Raw genomic sequence first — 13,522 nt, forward strand, 5'->3', positions numbered from 1 at the left:
AATCATTTTAAATCCCCATTAAAAATGTTATTACATTGATAATTTCTTTTACTTCATTTCATTAAAAAACAAAATAAAAATCATTGAAATTATTTGGTGATCAGACTCAACCCAAACCTTCCCTTACAAGGAAGGCATGACTTTTCGTTGGTAGGCCATTCTTCGAAGTTGACATTCATTAATCTTAAACCTATCTTAAATAAATTTAAAATACATGACGTGTCAAAGAGGCTTGTGCTTTCTCCATTGCTTTCTTCGCCATTAGATTTTAATGGTGTCCTTATTGCAAATTTCAGAGTGCAGAACATTTATTGTGAAAATGGCTGAATGGGTAGCTACAAATACACAAAATTAAATTCAAAATAGTAGGTGGGTGAATAATAGCCTGCGCATTGAAGCTCCATGCGCCTGTATTGGTAGAGAAAGAGAATCAGAGAGGAAGAAATAAAGAAAAAGGATGGATTTCACAAAGATAGTGAAGAGATGGGGGGCCCTTCTGACCACAATGGTAATAATCTGTAATTCTGCTGCGGCATCTTCTCATGAATCTGATCAATCTATATCAGAAATTTTGGTGAAATATGGACTGCCCATAGGCCTTTTGCCCGATTCCGTCAAATCTTATTCCCTTACAGATGATGGAAGCTTCAAGGTTGAGCTTGGGCATCCTTGTTATGTTCAATTCAATTATCTTGTGTATTATGAGAAGACCGTCACAGGAAAACTCAGCTATGGCAAAATAAATGATCTGAAGGGCATTCAGGCGAAAGAGCTTTTTGTATGGGTCAATGTTGTAGGGATGGAGGTGGATCTCCCATCTGGAAACTACATTTACTTCAATGTGGGAATAATTTCTAAGAAGATTGAGATTAAGTGGTTCAAATCTGTTCATTCATGCAAGAAATCCCTTGGCAATGAGCCCTGCCATGAAATTAATGGCGCACTCGCGGAGCAGGTATTCTTCGCAAACTCTTATCAGATTTTAATTAGGGTTTCCTTATCAATTTTAACTTTATTCATCTCGGTAGTCATGCATTTGCATTTGGGAATTCATGCAATTATGTGTGTAATGAGATTTAAATATTGATTTTCCTGTTCCTTGTTATTATTAATTAGATGACCTACATGTTTGACCCTAATTATTATTAACTGAGAACAGAGATTTTTCTAGGGTAATGAATGAATAATGAAGAAGCCATTAGCCATATCAATTTATGGGCTTCTTGGAGTCAAATTACTCCAAATTTTATTGGAGGAGATTACTAGGAATTGTGCGCAGATAAGATAGGATCCAGAAGTAGATGTTTTAATAGCATAGGTAAGGCTTCCAACTGTAATCCAAATACTTTTCCCACACACAAGTGCCCTTTGTGACCTTTTAAGATTTTATGGGACTGTTCTTTGCATGCAGAGAAAATAGGCACCAAATAAAATTATTTTTGGATGAAGCATCAAAACACCAAGAAGGCACCTTCGTTGTTCAGACCTTGGTTCTGGGATCCTCTGATGTGTGATTTCAGGTATACAGATGTTTAGATCTGATGACTGTAACGAGAGATATAATAGGGAACAGATTGTGTTTTTAATTCAATTTGGAAATATAGAAGGGGCTTCTAGCACCTCCTTTCCAACCGCTGACGAAACCCAGCAAATGTAGATGCTACAAGGGCAGAGGAACATATGGAGTTTTCGCTCAGTTTGAGAAAAAATTTAAAAGACAAATTCGGTCTGAAATTGTTGCTCCATGACTATCATAAGGAACATTGGATCAAATTCATTTGATGTTGAAGGGGAAATATGAACAATTAAAATTTAATGTCCAAAACATTAAGCTAGAACAAAGGCAAAATTAGAGAAATTAAAAACAGAGAACAGATGTCGTCACCGGACAAGTCTGAAAGGAACAATCTTTCTGTAAGGGGTATACAGAGACTAAAATGCTCCGAGCTATAAGATTTCCATAATCTATTAGCTTGCAATTGAATTTCTGGGTATAGTTGTATAAAGTATTTTTCCATCGATTTTTAGAATCACTTTTCTGTTTGATTCTTTTCTATTCTAATGACAAATCACAGAGTGATTCAAAATGTTGTTGAAAAAAGCTTTACACAATCATACACAGAAATTGAATTGCAAGTAAAAATACTAATTTTCTTATTTCTGATTATCATTAATTGATAATGAAGATTGATCTTGGATAATGATTCATGGAGAAGCCATTGACCATTATGCTTTTTGTGGTCACACTACCCCAAATTTGTGGGAGAAGATTAGGGGAGATTTTGTAAAAATGAGACAGGGTTAAGACATAGACATTTTGATTGGATTCATCTGTAGAGCCTCCGACATAGACATTTTGATTGGATTCATCTGTAGATTCTTATTCACACAGATTATTGCCATTGATGAACTCTTAAGATTTTAAGGGACTGTTCTAGACATGCGGAGAAGGTGCCCTGGGTTATGGGACTGTTCCAGGCATGCAGACAAGATAAGCACCTAAAAAACATACTCCGACACATGCTTGGTATTAGGATTATATATTAAAGAAGAGATGTGAATAATTTATATCCAAAACCTTTGAGCTGTACAAAGGCAACATTAGAGAGATGGAAAATATAGGACAATACATTCAACCGATAGATCCTGTAAAGAACAAGGTTTCCACATGCTATTCAAGTGAGGTCAATAATGTTATAGGAAGCTCCATAAGTTATCTGATGATGATACCAAGACTTTTAAATCTTCTTTACACAGAACTAATAAAATCTTTTAATCAAATACTGTAATATACAACATTTTTCCATTTAAAAAGAAACAGTGGTAGTGAAATAATTAAGGATCACGATCACCAAAGTTATTTCGAACTAGAAATAAAATTTGTCAAGAAGTCAGTGTATTTAGCAGCCATTTTAAGAGATGTCTACACAAATCCATCCGCCATGAGAACAATCATTACTGATGAGTGTGGGTAAATGGATATGACACAAAAGCTGACACACTCTGGGTAATACATCCTACTTATTATTAATTCATTTCTTTACTGAAGATGAGAAATTGTAAGTAGCTGGAATCTAGGAGTGGGGAGTGTCCATTTTTTATGGGAATAAAAAATGAGAAACAAGGTTCAGATATGACTGCCAACTATGCTTATTTTTGGTGAGAAGAGAGTACCATTCCTCGTATTTTTCCATACAAGCATTAATCATACTCAAATTAGACAACATCATGTTAACCTTTCTTGGTGAAACCCAGCAGACCAGATTGCAATTTATCTATTTAACAGTAGTTAAGTAAATGCATCAAATGGTAAGACTTCAATTACGGATCCCATCTGTAGAGGGAGGTTGGTCAACCTAAATGGGCCAGTGTAGCCCATAAGGAATCTACCATTTGGAAAGAAAGCCAATTTTATCCTCGTGAATAGGATCATGGACATTTTTCCAATAAAGAAGTGAGGAGTAGGGTCATATGAAAGAATGGCTGGAAAATGAATACAAACTCCTTGATGAAGAATATGACTTTGAAGCTTGTCCCCTATCCTATAGGAAACAACATTGGAATTTCGTGAGATATTATATTGAAGACGTCATGTGACAGGTTGATGGCCACATGGTACTTTTAAAAGGAAACTATTATAATGGGGAGGCATTTTGGTGTGAAGATACATGGTTCCTTTCCTAGAACCACAATCACACTCAATTTGTCATGGAAATCATCTATGAGAAAATAATATTGAGCACCTTGGAGATTCCATGATTATGGGCAAGTTTAGGAACTGAAACTATGAGAAGTTTTTTTTTAATAATGTGGTCTTAAGATTTGTAATTCTAATCATAAATCATTTGAATAAATTTCTTTTTAGTAAAATATCATTATATATTTTCTTTCTATATGATGGGAACATTTATTCTTCTTTGAATTTTGTATATAGTCGTAGTTATATCTTCTATCTAATTGGGTTTAGGGGTAGAAAAAATAATCTAAATTATCTAAAATTCTATTTTTAGGAATCATATCTAGTTAAATTTGATTGTTGAGACTTGTTCACTTCTTCTATTTATACTTTAATTTTAACAAGAAACTATCAATGCTTAGAGATATGTTTGAGGGATGAAAAAAAAAAAGGTTTATTTGTTCTATAGTTAGACCCCTAAGCAAATGAATTGAATGACTATAAAATAAACAATGAAGATAGTAGGAAAAGTATCGAAGATGTTTAGGATGAGGGTAACTAATGAATTTACAATGCTTTATGATGTTGCGATATGATTGCTTTCATTCTAATCTTGGAATGATCTTATTAAACTAGGGCTAGTCTTTAAATACACCAATATAACATATAATTTGAAGCAAGAAATGCTTTAGTTATTACATAATAATTTTTTCCCATGAAACAATGATCCAAATCAAAATATTCAAATTTAAAAGTTCAAGATTCAAAACCATTTTCTATTTTTATAAATGCCTTGATAAATTTTGCACCTAGTAGTGGTTGTTTTATATTCAATTTTTAAAAATATCATTATTAAAATATTAAAAAATCATCCATCAATTTTTCATTAAGTATTTGTGTTTTTTCAAATATAAGGCTAAAAAGTTACATAGAGAACAAAAATTTGAATATAATAATTATTTGACATTGCCTAGTGGGTCTACAAATTGTGAAGAACAATCCTTAGGCACATCAAGAAATGATAAATCCTTCCTTTAATGTAGGCCTCCATCTTTGATTTCTATATTTGTAAAGATTAGTATTCTTAGCCAAAGATTTTGAAACTTTTACATCAACACAACTTTTTTAATTGGAGAAATGCATATATCAATAAAATAAATAATGTTCCCTATTATCTATAAAAAAAGGAAACAATGTTCAAGAGAGATCACCTAGAAAGAGCAATTTAAGTTTGATTGCATTTGCAATTTTTTTATAAGAGGAGTAATTTGCTACACAACTTTTTGTAGCCCTTCCTCCCTCACAATCATATCACCAAAATCATCTTATCAATCTTAAAGTACACAATCCCCTTTAACTCAAGATCTAGACATATAATTGAGTTGAATGTGAGCGAAGAGGAGATCATTGAAGTCATAGAAGGGTTGCAAACTTGGACAAAGTCAAATTCAAACAACAGGAAATTTGAAGAAAAAATAGGCATATGGACCCTTAATGCTATGTATTGAAAATGTTTCTTTAGTAATGGTCTTGAAAGTGACAGGTAGAAAATAAGAAAATGGGAACAAAACAAAAGATGGTTCCAAAGCTACAAATTTCTCACTATTATACTAAAAATGATTAAGTTCCTTGTGTTTTTGAGAAAAAAAAAAGTTAACCTACACTGGGCACAAGACTCAAAAGCCACATCAAGTTGTATTTCCATGAAGAGGTTACAAAACTCAACTTATTTTTCTTCTTCCAATGTGAAGCGTAACTAATTTTCTCCTTCCATACCATTGAGAGTACCTAAGAAATAATGCATATTTGTTCTCTCTAGCCAATCTGGGTCAAGTTGAATAGCAAACACCAGCTCATTGTACAAAAGTTCACCCCTTGTAGGAAGCACCTTCCAGAGAAAATTATTTAAGTTGTCGTTATGGGGAAGGTTGAATTCAAAAGCATCACCACCTTTCCTTTGTAAGACATCTTTAAAGTTCATTTAATTTTGATTGCGACTAATAATAATTCTTCATTTCCAAAAGTGTATTATTACATCATCAATTTACTTCATCATACTTGCCATTAAAGAGTTGCAAGTTTCCCAAGATTTGGAAAGATTGTGCTTCAAAAGGTGTGCAACTTGATATAGTCAAGCAATCAATGCATAACATGAACTTGCACTATGAAGTAAAGGTTTTATAATGACCTCATTGAATCGTTTATCAAGGACTTCAATGACTTCACTAATATTCTAAACTATTTAAAAAGGCATTGAAGTTCGTGAATTTGCTCTAATCCTCGATAACTAACAATTTCGTGTAGTTAATAAAGATAGGAACTTTGCACCATCAAGTTTGTAGTACATTTTTGACTAGTTCTCAAAATGCTATATGATGTTGGCAATGAAGGGAAAGGGAGAAATAAACAATATATGAATGAGGATTTTTAGTTTTGCACTTGAAAATTGATGCAAGAGCATCCTGTGGTAGTTGGCAATCTTGTATGGTGGAGTGGTTTTGGCCTTGGAGTTGGCAAACTCAGTTGAAGAAGAGGTGTTGCTCGATCACTACTAGCGAGTTATTGGTTCTAGTTTTGCTCAAAGAACTCGGTGATTGAAGGAGCTCGGTGAAGCTTGTAGTGCTCGGTTGATATTCTGTTCGGTGGAACCTGTGCTCGGTGATGTTTGTGGGAGCTCAGTAAACGTGCTTGCTTGATGATGCTTGGTGATGTAGGAGCATCTTGGGTTGTCTTGCTATCTTGCTTATCTTTGTTCATTCTGCCTGTTGGAGCCGATCGCCAGTGGTTTCCAAGTTGTTGCTACTGAGCTGTTCAATGATTGTCGAGTTATTGTAACTAGTGATTGTCGAGTTACTATAGCTAGTGATGACCGAGTTATTGTAGCTAGTGTTGGCCAAGTTACTATAGCTTTCCAGTATCGACCGAGCTATCTAGTATTGGTCAAGCTATCTAGTGTGGGTTGAGTGAGCTTGATATTTACTAATGCTTGGTTCCTTCGTTGACCAAGTTTGTTTGTGATTTTTTCTTAGTTCGAGTTGACTTATGTATTTAATTTGGATCGTGAATTTAATGATAGGATCTTGTCTCGGGATGAGTATAGACCGTTTTAAGGTTAGCCTTTCTATTATGTAATGATATAGAATCTTTTGTAAGTTGTTTTGGCAAGTATAAGTAGAGGTATTTGGTTTAGGTTAGACCATAACTTAGAGAGTTCAGAGCAAATGTTTCTGGAATTGCGAATTTGAAGCTGGATTACGGATCTTGAAGTTGTATTTTGTATCTGGCCATAACCTAGAAGGCCTTACAGTTGGGAATGTATGTTGATAACTTGACGAATCAACAAGTGTTTCGTTCTCTCTCTTGCTGGTTTGTTCTTTGTGTGTTGGCTTTTGTTGTGTTTACTCAATAAGGTGTTTGGATAGCTAGGTGTACCAATAGCCCTAGCTATTCGTTCCCTCCTTGTGACAAGTGGTATCAGAGCTTCATGTAGAACCTTAAGTTGAATTTGGTTGTAAGGTGGCAGATATGAGTATTTGACCTATAACTTGCAGATGGTTACGATCTTGCAGGAACATGTTTGTAAAGATAGTTCAAGGCAAAGGAAATGCTGACACTACTATTATGGACATGCTAAGACAAATTGTAGTCAGATTAGATGTTGTAGAGACAACCCAAAAGAGAGGAGCACACCTTGATGATGTGAGTGATGATGAAGCATTGACACCAAACCCTAATCCAAAACTTGAAGAAGATCAAGCTGAGGAAAGATTGTTGGGAGTGTTTGTTGCTTATTTTTGCGCCTCGCCAAAATTTGAATTCAAATACAAACCCCACGCAACGGTCACTTCCCTGTTTAATATTATTTTAAATGCCCTAAAAATATCAAAAAATTGTTAAAAGATCAAACCTTATGATTTGTTTCCGCGGGCCCGCAAGTCCCCATCGTTGGATCAATCTGAATCGACGGATGGCGTTATGTCGCTATTGAAAGTTGCATGTTGTTTTGCGTTAGCGACATAGCGCCCTTTTGCTGCGTGGCCAGGTGGGACCTCCCTTTCCTCATTTTTCTCCGGTACCGGGTTTTGTTCCATCCACGGTGGGCGCCATGGCGCTATTAAAAAATCTCTGTTCCTCGCCGTTAATGACATAGCGCCCAGACGAAAAGTGTTACTGCGGTGACATCAGTTGTCCGGTGGGTCCCAAGTATGCCTTGTCGGATATTAGCGAGGATTTGTTAGACACGTCGGCAGTGGTCAACTGTTTCATTGGCTGAGGTATGACTGTGTAGAATGTGGGCCCTGCGAGGACTTGTTAGATAGTTTGGCACGTGGCTAGTTCTCATTGGTTGGTACACTGATAGGTCAGATCTATCTTGCTCGCCGTCAGATTAGTTCAAATCTATGGTGGGCGCTATCTCGCTATGGAAAGCTACGAGAATTTTAACCATAGCGACATAGTGCCTCGGCGACGCGTGACACGAATGACGTAATAGGCCCACCCTTCTCCAAAGCAATGTTACGGCTCGTCCTCAGTGGCATGTTGTTAGGTGGGTCATAATACGGTGGCGATTTTTCGTTGGTCTATTCAACCAACTCGATGCGCAGTTGTACAATTCTGTTGATTACCGTAGATCTAAAGAAAATCCACGACAGGCGCTATCTCGCTATGGAGAACTGCGAGGATGTTATCCATAGCGACATAGCGCTCTTTTGCCACGTGGATCAGTGGGGCCAGGTCTCGCCAAGATAAAGACGCCAGGTTGTGCCAGGTGGTTGCCAAGTGGATTTATGGATCCAAAACTTTATGGAGGCAAGCGCAGATCTTCCACGATCGTTGATCTTGTGGAGATCAACGGTGGGTGCTATCTCACTAAGGAAAACTGCAAGAATTTTAACCATAGCGACATAGCGCCTTAGTGACACATAGCAGGGTGTGGTCGAGTGTTATGAAACTACAGGGATGGTACCAGTTCGAGCCGAGTTAGATGCTAGATGTGCTGAGTTGTTTCGTGGGCCCATAAGTTTAAAGGCAAAGTGCAGTAATACAGCGAGTCTTCACGATCGTCAGATCTAAGGAGATCTACGATGGGCGCTATCTCGCTATGGGAAAGTGCTCGGAGGATATGCATAGCGACATAGCGCCTAGGTGACACGTCTTTGTGGGCTCGACAGGATTGACAGTTAAGGGCTGGCGGTTATGTTGTAGTCGTCGCGGTTGGAGTTGAAGGATGACGCAGTCAGTAATGAAAGGGAACGGTCAACTCAGGAAGACCTTGTGGGGTGGAAAAGTAAAAGGAGATTGTTGGTCCATGTGGCTCGTCCTGGTGCTAAAGATAGGTTGACCTGCTGACCGCGTTGGTTCGTGAACTGGCAACAGGGGATATTGAGGTTTTTTGCATGATTCCGATCTTATGATCGATTCCAACCACCTCAAAGTAAATACGAAGCAAAGAGGAGCACTCTACCCCCTCGATCCAACCTATCTACTTGGTCAGAGCGCAGTTATGGCTCCGTTTTTGTCTTCTCAAGGCATTATTTGACACAAAAGATCAGATATCATTGCATCTGGATGCGCACCCAGATCAGATTTTCTCCATGATTGTTCTCTGTAGGACTTCAATGCAGTGGTTGTAGAATAACTACAGTTAGAGGACATCTCAGTTATGCCTGCACTATAAAGGCAAATTTTGTAAATTTTGAAAAGATGGATCATTCTCTGTTGTTCTCTGCTATTGCTCTGCAATTCCAGTGTAAAATTCCCTTTGCCTCTGAACTGCATGATTTCTGTCTTATCTCTTTTAGCCATTGGTGTGAAGTGCAAGAACTCTTTGCCTCCACTAGTGTTTTGTGAAAATCTGTAATTTGCATGACTGTATCTCCTTGGCCTATGAATGATAATATAAGTGAATCTCTCTTTCCTTGTGTCGCTCATCATAGTCTTCTGATTTGCATGTGATTATTAGATTAAAGCAAGTTTGAACGTGTATATCCTTAGTTTCATTCTGGTTCAATAGTGCATATATGGGCAGAGTTTGGTCTGAACACTCTATCTTAGTGCATCACCTCTTTAGATTAGATTAGCTAGATTTGCTTTCATGCTCTCTTTCTCCCTTTTCCTCTCCAAGAGTAGTTAGGCGCATCCTGATAGTAAGAGGAAGCCGGCCTTCTCCGGAGACTCAACTTCATAGTTCAAGTCCCACAGCTTGGAGGTTGTTTCCATGTTTCACTAGGTTGTCCTCATGCATAGGCTCTGGACAAGGGTGCAAACCTAAGTGACAACAGTTTTTGGCATGCTCGGTGGGACAGACTTTTAGAAAATTTCAAGCTTACTGGTGTCAAAAGAGAAGATTTCAAGATCAATGCCGAGGATATAGTATTGGCTTCGGTGTTTAAGCCTTCAAGAGACTCATTCTTCAAGTACTTGGCGACTTTGAGCTTCAAATACATGTCTGGTTCCAGACCAAAGTTGCAGTGATTCATGCCCAGAGCTGAAACAAGGGCATCTTCTAGAGGTAAGTTTCAGTATCAAGAGCTTTCATTTTCAAACCCTAGAAGAAGGAGGACTAGAATATCTTTATCAATAGTTAGGAGTGCAATAGTAACAAATACACCTACAAGATCTATCTCTACTCCTCCTGCTGTTAGATCTCAGCCTAGACTGCCATCAATACATATCAATAGATCACTTGTCTATATGGCGTTGCCTAGAGCTCATACTTTTGCCACCTTTAATGGTGGGAGCCCTCTCTTATTAGCCCAGAGACATGACATACCAATAGCTGCACTCAAAAGTATACCACAGTTTATTGGTGAAACTTCTATCTCCCCCTTAGAACACATTCAAGAGGTTGCAAATGTCTGCAATATCCATGGTATTATAGAGGATGATGTTGCCTCATCTTTGAAAGGAAAAGCACTACAATGGTATAGAGGTTTAGCTCATGGTTCTATAACAGATTGGGATGGATTAGGAGCAGGATTGTGCAAACATTTTGAGGATAAAAGTGATTATTTGTCACTTTTAGAGCAGTTGACTACTATAAAAAGAGCCCCCCATGAATGTATGACTGATTTTAATTATAGATTTCAAAAGACATGGGATAGAATACCTACTTCAGTGAAGCCTACCCCTGCAATGCCTTCTTGCATTACCTTAGAGCTTTTAACAATGATATTGCCACTACAATCCAAACTATAGGAGGAGATACCTTGCCTAATGCTTATGACATATCAATAAAATCAAAGAACATTCTAATACAAGGAGGTAAGCTAGCTCCAAGGCCTCCTATGCCTTTCTTTCCTGATGTTCCACATCATCAACCAGCAATGGCTCCTCTTCCCACAACTTCTACATCACAATCCCTTGTCCCAGTCCCTCAAGCTTCCACATCTTCAAATGGGATAGATGAAATCAAAGAGATGATGCAATCTTTGATGCAGAACATGGATAAAAAAGAAAAGAACCTAGAGAAAAGATTGCAAGATTATGGGAGGAAGTTGGAGGATAACTCCTCTATGATGCAGAAAGTAAGCAACAAGGTGGTGACTTTAGAAAGACAACAAGCTCAAGGTAGTAAGCCTCATCAATTGCAATATCAAACTCCAAGCAGTGGTAGGCCTCCAAATCCAAATCATTGGAGCAATTCTTTTGATCAGAGTAGGCAGGGTGGCCATGCTTCAACCTCAAATGTAAACCAAAGTAGGGCCATAGTCCCTCAAAACAATATGGCTCAAGATCAAGATTTTTGTCCCTCCTGTTACTACTCCTATGCCTATTGTATGTGTCAGAAGGCTGAATCTTTTATGGCTTTGACAGTCCAAGAACCTGCAGCAAAACAATCATACAAGGAGGACCAATTTAAAGATGCCTCAGATATGCAAAGATAGGGTGATTGCTCTTTTATGAATCATCAAATGGAGGAGCATTGTAATGTAAACCAGGATTCCATTGCTCATAACACTAGAAGCAAAAGAAGAGCTATGGAAGATGTTGTCCCTCCTCCTCCCAATCAGGCCTCAACTCCAAGTGCAATATCTCATGAGCAAGCAACAAATAATCAGTCAAGTACCTTTCAGCAGCAAAGGCAAAATCATGGCAGAAAAGATACAAGTGATCCTCAGGCTATTCCATCTCAACCTCATACAATTGCAGCTCCCAAAGTTTCTACCAAAGCACCTGCTATGCCATTCAGTGTGGTAGAGCAAATGAAGAAGACAAATGTGAATATCTCCATGTGGGATGCTGTTGCTACTATACCCATGCAAAAGAGGTTGCTGTAGCAAGAATTGGAAAGAATTGAACCAAAGGATCAGACACTCAGCATGGCAAGTGCCACAAGCCTAGTACAACCATCAAGGGAGGTAGAAACAAGTAAAAAGGTTAAACCTCCTCCATTCTATGTTTCTCTAATTATAGGGGGCAAGCTAGTCCATAATTGCATGATTGATTCGGGGGCTAGCAGTTCAGTGATGCCTAGGTGTGTTGCTGATGCCTTGGGAATGAAATATGAGCCCATTGTTAGGGATGTATTACAGTTGGATGGTAGTACTGTCAAGACTGTAGGGATCCTTAGGAATGTAGAGATGACCTTACATGCATGCCTTGGTTGTACTGTAACCCAAGATATCTCTGTTGCTGAGGTCAAGCCATATTTTGCCATCTGTTTGTCAAGGGACTTCACTGCCCAAATAGGTGGTTTCATATCTTCGGATTGGTCATATATGTCTTTCAAGATGAGATATGGAGCCAATGCTTCAATTAGAGCAGAGCCTCAAGTCCTCCACCATACCGAATCTTACACCCCCAACCCCATCAACATGAACTGCCCTATTCTAGAGATGGATGAGAACGACATAGTGAATGAGCCCACCACTTCCCTAGCACAGATACCTGATTTTTTCTTGGATGAATGGGCTGATGCACATCAATTTGATTCTACATCAGAAATCCTTGAGACAGGTCTCAGTACATATTGTATATTGGAAAAAGATGTTCTAGTTCCCAATCTAGTGGAGACTAAAGAAGATATGAGTGGGATATGGAGTATGTACTTTGATGGATCAAAGAATAAGGTTGGATCAGGGGCTGGTGTGATGTTAATTTCTTTTGCACAAGTAAGGTATTACTTCTCCTTTAGGCTCCAGTTCAGTTGCACTAATAATGTAGCCAAGTATGAATCCTTGATTCAAGGTCTCCTACTTGCTCAAAAAAGAGGAATCCAAGCCTTAAGGGTGTATGGAGATAGTGAGTTGGTGGTTAATCAAGTGAGAAATCAAAATACCACCAAGAATGGTTTGCTCAAGTCTTATAAACATAGGGTATGGGATTTGCTTGAGGGTTTTAATGCATTTAATATTCAAAGCATCCCTAGAAAAGAAAATAGACATGCTGATAGACTTGTAGCAATAGGTGCATCTTATGATGTGCCAGGGAATCTTGAGGAGGAGAAGAAGCAACAAATCAGAGTGGTAGTAAGACCTGCTATCCCTGATAACAACATCCATTGGCAAGTGTTTGAATCTGATGAGCAAATTGTGAGCTTCTTGCAGAATGAGGCAAAATTTTTAGAGAGGAATCAATCAAGACTGCAGGATCAATATGGTGACCAAATCATTAATCTCAGTTCTAACAAATTGCCTAAAGTTCTCATTACTCTAGAGAGTGTTTTTAATCTTGATGACCAAGCAAGAGGCAGGGCCATGAACCTAGCTGTTGATGAAAGTGACTACACTCCAGTCATGATTGCTGATGGAAAGTCCTTAAACATGGGTAAGGTATGTTCTGAAATTCAACAAGAAAATTTTATTCATCTATGTCAAGAATTTAATGATGTAGTTGCTTGGATAT

General features: G+C 38.0%; 1 protein-coding gene across 1 annotated transcript in view; it reads left to right on the forward strand.

Annotated features, from left to right (window-relative positions):
* Positions 1–212: 212 nt before the first annotated feature.
* Positions 213–13,522, forward strand: part of LOC149577043 (uncharacterized protein At5g01610-like) — an 84,582-nt gene continuing 71,272 nt past the window's right edge. Inside the window, exon 1 of the mRNA XM_089821718.1 lies at positions 213–955. Coding sequence (XP_089677844.1) covers positions 458–955 — 498 coding nt within the window. The 5' untranslated portion in view covers positions 213–457. The remainder of the gene's footprint in view (positions 956–13,522) is intronic.

The sequence above is a fragment of the Cupressus sempervirens genome, chromosome 1 (genome assembly GCF_028749045.1).
Source record: "Cupressus sempervirens isolate cs-2001-9-10 chromosome 1, ASM2874904v1, whole genome shotgun sequence".
NCBI classification, from domain to species: Eukaryota; Viridiplantae; Streptophyta; class Pinopsida; order Cupressales; family Cupressaceae; genus Cupressus; species Cupressus sempervirens.